The 14,852-nt window shown below is 40.1% G+C and overlaps 1 protein-coding gene and 1 non-coding gene across 2 annotated transcripts in view; both read right to left on the minus strand.

Moving 5' to 3' along the window:
- The window catches only part of hmcn1 (hemicentin 1), a 111,927-nt gene that overhangs the window by 73,722 nt on the left and 23,353 nt on the right, over positions 1-14,852 (minus strand). Inside the window, exons 2-5 of the mRNA XM_087830945.1 lie at positions 5,880-5,950; positions 3,285-3,443; positions 3,076-3,198; positions 2,237-2,408 (exon numbers count right to left, since the gene is read on the minus strand). Coding sequence (XP_087687071.1) covers positions 2,237-2,408; positions 3,076-3,198; positions 3,285-3,443; positions 5,880-5,950 — 525 coding nt within the window. The remainder of the gene's footprint in view (positions 1-2,236; positions 2,409-3,075; positions 3,199-3,284; positions 3,444-5,879; positions 5,951-14,852) is intronic.
- trnas-aga (transfer RNA serine (anticodon AGA)) lies at positions 466-547 on the minus strand. The gene has a single exon. It is a non-coding gene; the product is annotated as a tRNA-Ser (tRNA).

A 14,852-nucleotide genomic window follows, 5' to 3' on the forward strand; every position in this document is an offset into this window, starting at 1 on the left:
TACTTCTTCCCACCGAGGCTCCTAGACTTCTGATTGGCCAACATTTCTACACGGTTAGGAATATAGCGCCACCTGCTGCTTTGGCATGTTCCTAGCAGCGTTTTCCTTCATTTCTGCCTTTACGTGTGGACGGGATTATTTTTTTAAAACAAAAACGGAAAATCTCCGTTTTCAAAAATACCCGTGTACGTGTGGACATAGCCGTAGTCTTCCCAGATCTCAGTGGGACCTGAAACTTTTGCCACTGAAACTGTTACGTCCAGACGAACAGAAATCTTTGAGATTCCCTTACCTGGATGATTGAGCATGTATTAAGACGTTGGTCCCTCAGTTAGTATTCATATTTGCAGTATTCTCTTTTCTTTATGTGATTATCCCTTCATGTCTTCTCAGAAAATCAGCAACTACAGCCTGTCAGGGTTAGTTTGCTCTTTAACTGTCTGACGGCTGAGAAAAGCATTGTGCCGTTGTCGGCAGGATTCGAACCTGCGCGGGGAGACCCCAATGGATTTCTAGTCCATCGCCTTAACCACTCGGCCACGACAACTCTTGTGAAACCTGAGCTGACGCTCGTCTGTTCTGCTGACTCTGCTATCTGCACCGTGTGTGCGTGCCACATGGGACAACAACACCTGTCACTTCACTGTTCTCTCTGGCTTCTCACAAAGCTAGAAAGTGTGTATTTTACATACTGCACATAGAGAAATCTCCTCTAACTTCCAGAGAAACTAAAAAAAGAAACAAAGCTGATTTTGGAGGCTCTGTCATGGTTTCATTTCAGACTGTGGTTATTAGAGGTGGGAATCACCATACATCCCACGATACGATATTATTGCAATTTTTAAAAATATTTTGCGATATTCAGATTCTGTACATAAAGGTAAACTTTATCAATATTCATTTTCTCTAATATCAAAGTCTCACACTCAGTCTTTCTCTCATTTCAGTTTGATTGTTGACAAACTGAACGGTTTGTATTACAGTCTAGTCCAACTTAACTGAATCAACCATCTGGTACAATTATAGCTATTCTGAACTATGCAGTTTATGAAAACTATGCAGCCCCTTCAGCAACTGAAGAATTTGAAAGTAAATTAAAACAAAATATAATTTTACATTAAATAAAAAAGTTTTAAACTTAATTAAAATAAAACATGTCTTAAATTAAAATAAGTAAACTGTCATGTTTATTGCTGCCATAAACAAGTTAAACACATTTGGACAGTGAAGGAATGTCAGGATTCTTGCTCAGAAAAAGGATCAACATGCTCTGAAGTCAGAGCACAAAAACCTTTTTTGTAACAAAATATCGATTTCTGCTGTCCCTGTATCCATACATTATTAGCAAACAAAATATCACGATACTACAAAGTATCGATTTTTTCCCCCACCCCTAGTGGTTTTGGGATCTTGTCAAAATTGACACAATTATGAACATGGAGAACTGATAAGAATTTAGCGACTCCGATTTTCTTATTGATATCACAACCATCCTTAACCGGCAGTAAAGAAATTAGATTCACGCGACTTAAATGCATGCTGTGGGTCAAATGTTTGTGCATGTTTGTTGTGGTATTTCCCCTCTTTGCTGTTTTCACGGTTGGAGTCGTTAATTTTGATCCACCATGCAATATCACCTGGAAAGCTTCTGATTGCCTTCATTTTTCTGCATGACAGTGATCCCAAACACACTACCAGAGCAGTTAAAGCATCCCCGGATAGAGAGAAAAAAACACACACACTATGGAAAACTAACAGTCATGGACTGGTCTCCCCAGAACCCAGGTCTCAACAAACTGGAGCCGTGTGGGATCAGACAGGCAAAGGAAGAAAGGCAGTCAAAAGAAGAACTCTGAATGTGCTTTAAGAAGCCTAAACTATTCCTGAAGACTACTGAAAGAAACAGGAGCGCTTGCTTGAGAGTTCAGCCAGTGAAGAACAAGAGTTCATCAGAATTGTACAAACTCTAGTTTTGCTTTCTATATTATATTTGCATATATGGCTGCACATGTTACAACAGCTCTGCACTTATTTCACTTGCTCTTATATAAGAAACGAGCAATGACTCAGTACTGTTGCACAATATTGAATGCTGCACAAATTTAGCTATTATTCATTATTCATCATTTTAAATGAATGAATACATAATTTATACACATTTTAGTGAATGCAAAAAATACATCAAAAACAAAGCTTTTTAGGAAACATGTTGACATGTGGTTTACATTCATCATACCCTGGGGGTTCTTGATCTCAATGTCAGGTGCCGGGCCACTGAGTGCCACGGTGACTTCCTTGAGACTGGGGTCAAAGGGCATCTGCCACGTGTTGCTGACTCCAGTGAAATGATCAGTGGACAACAGGTGGACCTTTGAGGACTGCACTGCCTCCTCCACCCATTTAAGTACCTACAGCGATGGAAAGGAAATGTGAAGAATGCATAAGTTACACATATATGGTGTATAGTTTTGGGACCCTGAATCTGTATTCAAACACCTGACAAAATATCATGGAGACTTAAGTGATATAGAAAACTAACACACAAACTGCATACAAGGTCAGCTTCCCAACACGTGAACGCTTTGATCTGGAAGTTTCTAACGATGCTCCGTGACCTGCCTCCTTCCTCTGAGTCTCTGATATATATGAAATTGAAACTGCCAGAGAAAACTGCTTTAAATCTATACGTCTCAGTTCCCTAGCAGGGGATCTTATCTTACAGCAGTAAAACAGCAATACCATTTAAAGCTGAGGCTTCGAGTCGTTTCTACATCCAAGACTGATGATTTACATTTCTTGGAAAAGTTAAAAAGAGCTACGGTACACATCAATCAACTAAATGTTTCCTGCACACTTGATCTGGAGACCAGACTCGAGCGTGGGCATAGCAAAATACGCGAGGCTGTAAAACCTTCTGCTGCCATTTTATTTACAGTACACAGCTTAGGAACAAAACCTGTGATGGGTTTAAATGATTCGATCGCTACGACCAAATTACCTCTTGAAAGCACAAATGGTTTGAAACCTGAATGCTTGTACGTGCTAAAAAGCTAAAAGAAGAAAGTTTTCTCTCACCTCATTGACCTGTTTCTTATCTAGATGGAAGACCTGCCCAGAGCTTGTAGAGGCAATCTCCTCGTATACTTTGTAACCAATGTGAGTCCTGTCGTCACAGTCTCCGGTCAACACAAACACCACCTACAGACAAGATGAGAAAAACATGGTCACTTTGAATCTGAGCTTGTTGATATTACTGAGCGTAGAAAGAAAAAGAAAATCCAAACCTGTGACTGTTTCTGCTGAATGAGCTGCAGGACCTCATGGGTGAGCTTATAATCTTTAGAGCGCGCGTCAGTGAAGACATAGATATACGATCCGGGCAAGGAGATCTCCAAGGCAATCTTAATGGCACCGATGCTCATCTCCGGACAGTCTCCTCCTCCCTGAGAGGAAAAAGGCAGCCATCAAAAACTAGTTTATGAGTTTAAGTATCCTAAGTGTGAGTGAGTGAACCACAAACAGAGCTTTAAATGCGTTTGAATGAGATTTATGGCAAAACGTTTGGTTGATTTGGACTCTATACTAGGGCTGCCACGATTAGTCGACTAGTCACGATTACGTCGACTATCAAAATCGTCGATGACTGATTTAATAGTCGACGCGACGTTTGAAGCTTTGTAAGATCACAAAAGACGCAGGAATAAGTAGTAGGATTTAAGAGTGTAATAACGGACTGAAACAGAAGATGGCAGCACTGCATGTACAAGGATGCTGCCGTTAAACCCCGAAGAAGAAGAAGCTGTGTCCCAGAATTCATAGCGCAGCCCAGCTCAGTTGTCAACAATGGCGGCAGCTAGTTAGTTTTAATATTACTCTTATTATTCTTTCTGGGTCACAAAATAAACGTTTAACATGTTTTCAGGCGAGAATGTAGCTGTGTAAACCTCAAATATCTGCTCAGTTTATCAAGACACCACATATTTTCAAAAGCGCTCCGACGTTTTCGGAGACGTCTGTTACCCACTAGCTCGATAGCTAGCCGGGGGCTAGGCTAACTAGAGCCGTGAGAACACCGGACTCCCGGCTAATCATTTTCAAACCCACCGCCGTCTTTCGCTACTCAGGTTAAACATGATATATAAGTCACTTAGATAACTTAAAAATGTTATTGTTTGGCTTTTTTTTTAGTATTTTATTTGTTCCTGAGTAAATCGGTTTGGCTGAGATTAAAGTTATAGTTTTTACACAGCTGAATAAATGTCAAGCAGACAGCTGATCATCAGAAGTGTGAGATGCTCCAGAATTTTCTCCGGTGTCCTGTTATATTTTAGATAGCAAGGAGTTTATTAAACTTCACCGAAACAATCTGCAAATTTCATTACAATTTAATAAACTATCATCTTGTCTTTATTTTTAGTTAGCACATACCTTAAACACTTCAAGCTGTAAGCTAATGATAGTTATATAAGAGCAGATGCTGCTGGTGCAATAAGCGGTACTTTTAAGTCCAATGGATGATGTTCTGATTAGTCACTAATCGCAAAAATAATCGGTGACTAGTCGACTATCAAAATAATAGTTTGTGGCAGCCTTACTCTATATGCAGTGAAACTGGCCACTAGCCACACTGTGTGGAATATATGTCTTGAAAAAAATCCAAAGCACTGATAAAATCTAGTAACTCTAGCTCTACAATCTAGAATATAGTGAAAGGCACATCAAATAGAAAATATGCAGGGAAATGTATGAATGCTCATTGTTTTCTTTCCACTCTTCTCTCTGGCTCGTCGGTGGGGTCAAAGATAAATATTCTCTGCTGCATTCCAGCAGACACATTACTGTCTGTCTGTCTGTCTGCAGGGTTCAGTACCAAGCTAGGATGCATAACCCCCAAGAGTAACATCTGGAACGGGGTGAGCCACAGTGGGGGGATTTGGGTGGTAGGTAAAGAGACAGGACTCCTCTGAAGTCCACCATCTCCCCTCTGGACAATGTTGCACTCCCACATTCCCCCACTGTCCCAAACACTAAGGCTAAGCCAACCCCCAACGCACGTTGGTTCTTGAAGTGTGGCCTGACTTTTTCTCCCTTCTGAAACACAACTGCCTTCGTGACAGACATTTTTCAATTTTAAGAAAAATATCAATTCCAAAGAGTCTATTTTCCACGCTCTTTGGCCAAAGCCTCTTCAGGAGTTGTGCAGGTGAAGAGGTGAGGGGAAGAAAAACAGACTCAGGAATGAAACAGCAAGAGAGAGGAAACTGGATCCCTTCCATGCTACGCACACCAGATTAACAATAGGACATGCCAAGGATGCACAGACACTCGCCAAAGTCTTTCTTCAAAGGGCCTCTGAATGGTACTCATCTTCGTCTGTCTCGCTTTCATCACATGTGAATGCATCTCGCTTTGCAGCTTCTCTGCTTTGCTTCAAATCATATATCAGAAACCTCTGGTACAACTTCCCTTTTGTACCAAACTAATTACAGAAATATGCAGAGCTGGCAGTAATGCTTTAGCTGTCCATCCATTGTATAATTTTGTTTATGCATTTCTTTGTAATGACAGGGGAGGTAAAGATGGGGTGAAGTTTCGGGGCTTTTGTGCATCAAAGTCAGCAAACGATCGTTTAATTTAATAGGTGCATGGCCCCAGTTACATGAAGGATAGGCATCCGCTTAAGATGAAAACACTAATTGAAGCTCTTTCATCATCCGATGTTGTATGAATGATAAAATTTCTTAATAAGCTCAGCAAGTTGTTCTACCAGCAGATCAGACATGAGCAAAGCCTGCTGCCTTTATCAAAGCCAGATGACCTGAGCATCCAGGCTTCAGCCTCGGTTTCCTTAGACTGATAGATGTGAACTCTGAACCCACCTGAACGTACAGCTCTCTCAGCTCATACTGGAACTTCTTTGGGTCTGTTGTGATTGTAACGGGTCCAATCTCTGCAAACACAAAAGAAGCTGTGTGATTAATAGGGCCACAGGCTCGAGTTTGATGATTAACTGAAGGCATTTTTATTTCGTAAACTCTGCTCTGGGGCCAAATGTTAGCTTTGGCAAGAGCTCGCGGATGTCCAGATAAAAATGTCACAATTTAAAACGCAGTGGGGAAATAAAAACTATTTAACTAACCGAGGAAGGGAAAGAAGGAAATGTGAAGAAGATACAGATCGATGATAGAAAAGGTAAATGAAGATCGAACGAACAGTGTTTCAAAACACAGATCAGATTCATACAAAGGTTTTTAAAAACTGAAGATATTCTAATCAAAACAGTTGAAGCAGCATTGTTACAATTTCACAGGATTTATTCATTTTACCATTTTTGGTTTGCAAACAAAGAGAAATTATACAAAAAATACTGTGAATAACCAAGTGTTAAAGAAGAGGCTTGCTCATCATATTTGGACTCTATTAACAGTTGTGGTCAGAAGTTTACAAACATCCATCATGGGCGTGACCATTTTTAATGATTTCTTTGAACGATGGGCTGTGAGGTCAGTTTGCATATTAATGATCAAGGAAGTGACTTCACAGCCCATCATTCATTCAGTCGGCTACGTTCAGCTATTTTGCAAATGTCCTGTTTATAAGGTTGGTGAAAGCTGCAGTCAGCTGAGACTGAAGAAGTCACCTGGATGAGTGATGAAACGTTTCTCCCACGGAAAACGTCCAGATGAACAGAATCGACTTTTTGGGATTTACTAACCTGAATGATTGAGCATCCTTTAAGACATTTCTTTGAACTGTTCTTCTTCTAGGAGGAAATGATTGTACAGCATGAATCTTTAATGTCTTTACAAAATAAAAAGTTTTGCTTCTACACAGGGTCATGTATAAACATACACACCACTAAATTTGGTTAGATTTGGTTAAATGTCCCCTCAACAAGTTTCTCTTCGACCCAATGCTTTAGAAAGGCAGCGAGAAGATTCTGGTGTAATTCTGGATGGATATTTGACTCTTCTGGGCAGAATTATTAATTTATTTAAATTGATTAATTTCCTGGCTTTTAAACACGGTTGACAAATTTTCAATAATGTTGAGGTCGGGCTTGGGAAGGGCATCCCTGAAGCTTAATGTTTACCTGCCTTATCAAAACCAAAAGCAGTGTTGATGTGTGTTGGGGATCATTGTCCTGCTGGAACATAAAACTGTGTCCTGTTTTCAACTATCTGACAGCCTAAGAACATGATGCTGCCACCACCATGCTTGGCAGGAGTGAAATGTTCTTAGGTTTGAAGTCCTCCAAACATACGTCTTGTCATGTTCTCTGACCATAAAGCAAGCTTTCAAACTTGAAAGTGGAACAGGGGCTTCTTCCTGGAGACATTAAAATCACTGTGGACAATGACACTGGTGTTCCAGCAGTTTCTAGTTCATGGCAAGCTTGAGCCTTCTCCTGAACATCTCCACATGTCTTGTTTCACAGAGTTTTACATTCCCAAAGTGTTATGTCAAGTGTTATGAAGCGCCTTGAGGCGACTTTTGTACCTTTTTCTTACTTGCAGATTAGACTACTGCAATTCATTGTATTATGGTCTAGATCAGGCCTCCATCCATCGTCTTCAGATGGTTCAAAATGCAGCTGCTCGCCTGCAAACTGGTACCAAACGGAGAGAGCATATAACCCCAGTTTTAGCTTCTTTACACTGGCTTCCTGTCTCCTACAGGATCCAATTTAAACTTCTACTTTTTGTTTTTAAGTCACTTAATGCCCGAGCCCCTTCTTACCTGTCTGAGCTCCTCTCTGCCTGTGCTCCAGGAAAAACCACGAGGTCTAGCTCAAAACTAATGCTGTCCATCCCACGGACTAATCTCAAATCCCGTGGTGATAGATCCTTCTCTGTGGCAGGTCCCAGACTTTGGAATAGTTTCCCCTTAAATATTAGATCTCCACAAACACTTGAGCAATTTAAATCATTACTAAAGACACATTTCTATGCCCTGGCTTTTAACACACTATGACCCAAGCATTTTGGTCTTATTTGAATTAGTTTAGTTATTGTTTTAATATTTTTACTGTCCTATTATTGTTTTTTATTGTTATTATTGTATTACATTGTTGCTTTTTAATACCATTTTTATATTGTTAAGCACTTTGTGCAGCACCGGCTGTTTGAAATGTGCTATATAAATAAATTTGACCTTGACCTTGTTGTGATTTGGCGCTATATAAATAAAATTGAATTGAATTGAATTATGTCTTCAGCTGGAGTTGAACCAGCAACCTTTTGCTTGCCGAGTGGAGCTGTTATCACTATTCTACATTTAGCCACAACAAGCAAAACTGTTTTTATTTTCAATTCATCTAAGATTATGTTTTATATTAATCATACAGCTTGTCGCAGACCAAAAAGATCATTTTGTGAAACCAACATTCAAACATTTTCACATTTCAGAAGCTGAACAAGGGAATGTTTGCACACTGGAAAGTTTGAAAACTGATCAATATAGTTAAATTACAATCTGCAGAAAGAAAAATTTTAGTTTAAAATGACCTGACCAGTTTTCAACAGTTTTCAAGGACAGGTTGTCCAGAAATGGTTCTTCCTGGGAGCTACACAAATGAAGAATAAGAGCCAGATATGCACAAGGAGACAAATCTGAAGGGAAGTGTGATCAACTTGAGATCAGAGTTTTTTTCTTTCAATGGACAAAATCGCAGAAACTCGGCAAAACTGTCATACAGATTGTCTCACATTTGACTTTCATATGAAAGCATACCCTTCCTGTAAACTGTCATATACAGAGTTTATGATCAACTCAATGACTGCAACCTGCTTAGTGCTGTGGTAACAGAATATGCCCTAATCATCACTCTCCATCGTCATGCTTGACATTTGCATGAGGTGTTTGTGCTGATATGCTGTCTGATTTTCATCAAATTTGTTGCTGTGGATTATGGCCAAACATCTCCAGTTTGGTCTCATCTGTCCAAAGGACATCGTTCCAGAAGTCTTGTGGTTTGTTTTTGCAAACATAAGCTTTTCTTTGTTCAGTGTTGCTTTCTCCTGGCAAATCTTCCAGATGTGCCATACAGTATTTTTCTAATTGTACTTTCATGAACATCAACATTTAAAATGCTAACTGAGGCCTGTAGAGTCTGAGATGTAGCTCCTTGGTTTTTTGCATTGCATGATCTGACATGTGGTAGAATTTGCTGGGACATCCACTTTTGGAAAGACTGTGGCACCGTGTTAACTCCAAAACATGCTTTTACAGAGTCGGTCACAATTGCTGATGATTGGTGCATAAAATGTACCTGGCTGCTATTTAGCCTCTGAATTCTTCTGGAAGCAGTTTTTACCAGTTTTTTTAGGTCATTGTTCACACAAGATTTGTCTGTTAAATGACATAAAGAGGCCTGTCTCATAAAAGCTGGAGCTTTACCACATGGTGACAGCATGACCAGATTACTTTGTTGTGTCCATTAATGAGCTGCTAAGCATCTTCTTGATCTTCTCAAGTCAAATTGTGTAACTTCAGCCATCACAACTGTGCTGTGGAAAGAGACTGAGGGGCTGCAAAAAAGACACACACACTAGGGATGGGTACCAGTATCAGGCATAAACGGTAGTAACCAGACCGAAAAGCAGCGCACATTTCGGTGCTTTTTTTCCCTGAGATGTCACTAATTTTGGATTCTAGCCAATCATTTTACGTTTCCGAGGATAGTAGGCGGGTCCAGGTACGTACGTTCTTTTAGAGCAGAGCTACAGATTAAAAACGCCCAAGGCGAAGCGGTCAAAAGTCTGGCTGTACTTCACAGCAAAAGATGCAAACTCAGCAGCTGCAACAAGTGCTTTAAGCTGATACTGTGATACTGTTAAAGGAGGTAACACCTCAAATCTGATGAAACACCTGGCGACGCATAGCGGTTTTTTTAAAACCCGAGAAATGCGCCGTATTTGATAGCTTGCTGCGAGACCTCACACCGAGCACGTCTACTGCGGGTGTGGTGCCTGTTATCGACCCGGAGTTTGCAACGTCCCCCAAAAACCCGAAGAGGAGAGTCCTGGCCCCTAGCCCTGCCAGTGTAGCAGAAATGATGAGGATGATGATGCAGCAGCAGCCGTCCTTCTCTGCGTGAGTAGCTTAATGTTGTTCTGTATAATTTACGTTGAGTAGGCTAACCACGTTATTACATTAATGCATGTAAGGTGAACTAGCAAACATCATCATAGCTACATGCGGCTGTCTTCTTGTTTGATGGCAGATGCTCCCTTCATCCTGGACAAAAAGGCTAAAATGACCAAAGAAAAAGTGGAAAACAGTTAAACATGAGAGGTTTTTGGACAAAGTTGGTGTTTTTTTCCATTGTTTAAGCTGCTTCCAGCCAAGAGTGATACCATATATGCCCCATAGCTGCAGAAAAGGCTAACATTGTTATCTTTTTACAAAAAAACAGCTGAACATGAGAGGTTTTTGGACCAATTTTGTGTTCTCCATTCTTTAAGCACCAGTTTGAGCACCGTTTCAAAAGTACCGGTTTGGCACCGGTATCGGATAAAACCTAAACGATACCCATCCCTAACACACACACACACACACACACACACACACACACACACACACACACACACACACACACACACCATAACCAAATTGCAACCCTGTCACTAAAACCACATTTTGAGTCTCAAAAATACCTTCAAACTTGTGGGGACCGGGATTTGGTCCCCACAAGTAGAGTAAATGTCCAATGTTTGGGCCCCACAAAGATATGTAAACACAGACACGCTCACACACACACACGCACACACTGGTCCCCTTGTTGAAGAGAGGACAATTACAAAAGACGTTTGAAAACAGATACAGTTTTGCAACAGTCCTCAACTCTGCAGAGTCACACTCCCTGCTCAGTTCTGCTCCAGACTCAAATGAGTTCAAATTTAAATATTCATATTTTGCCTGAGATGACGATCCATTATGTATTTACAGCTGCCATCACCTTGCACTCCTTCCCGAAACACAGCCTACAGGCACTTTCAATTTCAATAACAATATTCACAAAGAAGCAAGAAGTAATTTTTCCAAACGACTCAGGTTTTGGCATCACTGTAACTCCTGAAGGTGGAGCGAAGGAACATTTGCGGTGATCAGAGACGCTTTTTAAAAACTAACATGGAAATGTTTCTGGCTGCTCTGATGGGAACATGGATCTCCAGCCAAACTTTTCATAGAAGGAAAAGCTGACATCTCTTTCCTTATGGGAGAAGTTCCCGTAGCTGTATTCTTTAGCATTGAATATGGTGCCCTTTAGCACCGCTGCCCTCTTTGCTGTGGCTGTAGTGTAGAAAACCATAATACTCGTGACATCTAAGCAACATGAGACATAAAAGATTCAACTCTTCAAGCTCTTCTAGTTTAATTAGCTCTGAATTTTACATGTCAGGATGATGCTGCCACTCCTGTTTGTCATTACTTTTCTCTTTAAATGTGTGTTTGTCTACATTTGGACGCCTGAAAGAGAATCTGTGCGCTTTTCCAATACCAAATAGCCAAATACCCTCTTTGATGCAAAGGCACACCTGTTAGGGGTCAAGTGCTTTACCCAGGGGTAGGGATGCAACGATACCAATTTTTTCAAACCGATACGATACCGATACTTGGATCTGAGTACTTACCGATACAGAGTACAAAAAACAATACTTCTACCACACACACACACACACACACACACACAAATGCAATGAATTGGAAGACAGGTTTTATTATATTCCCTGCTGATAAAAAAAAAAAATCTTAATAAAAATGACCACAAAAAAATTTCAAGTGAAAAATAAGCACTTCTGTTAAATTATTGCAGAGTCTCCACATTGTAATTTTACAAAATATCACTGAACTATTGGCACTGTCTCGACCTTTCAGAATAATAAATAAACACTTCTGTTTGCAATAAAATAAATACAAATTAGGTTTGCGAATAAATTTAACTTTTAAATTATTGCAGAGTGTCCATATTGTAAACAAACAAACAAAATAATTATTATAAAACAAATAATAAATAAAATAATAATTGGCCCCCTAGTGGCCAATCTAAAAAACTACAACAGAAATGACAAGCCACCCTCTGATTAATGAAATAAGTTAGTATTGGTTCATGGTATCGGTTAACTTTTACGAGTATGAGTACACACACATTTTACAGTATCGGCCCCGATACCCGATACCAATATCGGTATCGGTGCATCCCTACCCAGGGGCATCCTTAAGAGGAGTTAAGAAAAGACATATTATTAGTGCCATTATTTCAAAAAGACATTTTTCATGGGGGGGTCATAGAAATAGTTTCATATGTGAAACTTCCTACTTTTTTAGCATTTTAAATAAAATTCTACAACAAAAGGAATCACAGTAATCCCAATTCTATAGCTTCATGTGCAAGGGAAACCTAACCTTTGGTTTCCACAGAGGAGCTTCTCAGTGATGAACCCATAAAGGCTATGGATGCAGCCAACCGAATGAGCTCAAAGTGAAAGAAAGTCTGACAAAAATGGCCGCCTAAGAACTAAACAAAAAGGTGTTTTTTGGTGGCGTTAATGTGGTAGTTCTGCTCACTGTTGACAAAAGGGAACTAGAGATAAATAACTAAAACGAGACACTCCAGCCTTCATATGAGCATTTTGGAGCACTGACCTGTATCGCCTGCTCTAAAAAGCATCCATCTGCAAACCACATGCAAGCTCGAACCCTTACAGAAGTCTTAATGGGACGGGCAACTGTCCAAAGGCAAACTCACTTTTACCTCCTCTGACATTCAGGCTTGAAGTAATTTGCAAGGAATCACAGAAGCATTTACTGTGCAGTGAGCTTATCTCGCTGTACACCAGCAGCAACAAGGAATTTCAAAGCCAGCGCATGAGAAATTCTGAGGAAAGCTGCTATATGATTGAAAATCGTCATAACTGTAAAATTTAGAGTTAATTGCTGATGAGTTATGATCATGATGTCATATAATTGTTTGGTTCAAAGGTTTAAAGTTCTCTTTTTGCCACAGTGAGGAGACTTTATGCAGCTTTATGCACTTTTACGGTCCACATTGTTTTTTTTCCCACTCCTGAGGTCAAAGAAGTGGATGTTAGCTCACAATCGTACTGCTAATAAAAGCTTAACAACCAAGCCCTTAGAAATGCAGTTTCCTAACAATAAAAGACACAACATAAAGTGTATCTTCTGTTCAGGAATGCCATTGAAGGTTACGTTTACTCGGAGAACTTTCGAGATTTCAAGATTTATATTAACAACTCATTAGACTGAACCTATTGTTTCAAAATGAATTAGCGAGCCACAGTGTGCAGTACATGCAAAGTACTGTACAAAAGTCTTGAGCCGTCCTTCATTTATTTATATTTTCTTTCCAAGGAGCCAGATTTCTCTTTATTTTTAAAGTTGTCGTGAGCATCAGTTCTCCAGGTTTTTCTTTGGACATTGGCTGCTTTTTCAATCATTTTCACAGAAATGTTTTTGTTTGCTAAACGACTTAATTGCAGGCATAAAATAGTACCAACACAGTGATTCCCAAAAAGCTATTAGCTAGACCTGACGCACAGCCTGAGAGATGCGTCTGGCCCTTCAGTTGATCCATCTACTGTTTCCTCAAGCAGCATCAGGATTGGCCTGAATGGAAGGGTAGCTGTCAAGAAGCCAATTTTAAGGAAGGAAAATGGGGGGAAAGAGAGTGAGGTTTGCCAAATTATACAAGAAGTGGAATGAAAATCAGTGGGAAGAGATCTTATGGAGTAATGAATCCAAATTAGAAATGTTCGGTTCAGTTGCTGTCAGTGAGCATCCCCAAAAGCATTGGCTGATGTCGGGGATTTTGTCAAAACCGGCTGAATTATAAATGCAGAAAAGTACAGTCAAGTTTTGATCCACCATGCAATGCCATCTGGAAAGCATCTGACTGGTAACAGCTTTGTTTTTCAGCATAACAATGATCCCAAACACACTTCCAGTGCAGTGAAAGCACACATGGATAGAAAAACATCAGTCATGACCTCCCCAGAGCCTGGAGGTCACGAATACTGCGGCAGTGTGGGATCATCTTGACAGAGAAGAGTACAACATACAAAGAAGAGGTTAGGATGTCCTTCAGCAAGCATGAAGACTACTTAGCTGACTGAGAGAGTTCAGACTGTGTTGAAGAATAAAGGTGGTCACACCACCTGACTTTAAAACCTGTTAGGCTAAATTATTTTTGCCTTGTATACTGTATTTCCACGTAAATCCCAACTATTTCCCATTTTTCTAGCAGGATAAAGAGAAATGAGGGTTATTTTCTTAAACAATGGTCATGCAGGAGACTCTGTGGCTTTCCGATCCAACAAAAATCCAACAGGTTACACAACATGTAGCTGTTATAGCACTTAACAGCAGCAGAGGCTGTAAATAAACACAAATATCTGTCATTCTGCTGACTCAAAGCAAAGTCTGCCAGAATAAGAGTGGCTTCATCTTCATTGTCAGGTTTGGAGTTTAATTCACCTAATCAGCCCCACGGGGAAATGCACAGCATGAGGCAATTACAGTGTGTCGGTGAGGAAAGTGTCCAGAAATTATACTATATACTATACACGTAACAGCAAACAGGTTTGCAAATCATTTACATTGTACATGGTGCATATAATGTTCCAGCAATGTTTTCTGCAACAACCCCAACGTGCACCGATCACTTCTAATAGGCATCACTAGTGCACACGTGCAAACAGGACAAAACAAATGAAAAAGAAGAAAAAAACAGAAGCGCCAAATTGTTTTCCTTCTTTGTTGCTCAAATTGGCGAGCATGACTACGACACCAGGCGTGATATCAGCCTGAAAGACCAAACAGGAAATTGTAAT

This window comes from Neolamprologus brichardi, chromosome 17 (assembly GCF_056152115.1).
Source record: "Neolamprologus brichardi isolate AB-2024 chromosome 17, ASM5615211v1, whole genome shotgun sequence".
Lineage (NCBI taxonomy): Eukaryota > Metazoa > Chordata > Actinopteri > Cichliformes > Cichlidae > Neolamprologus > Neolamprologus brichardi.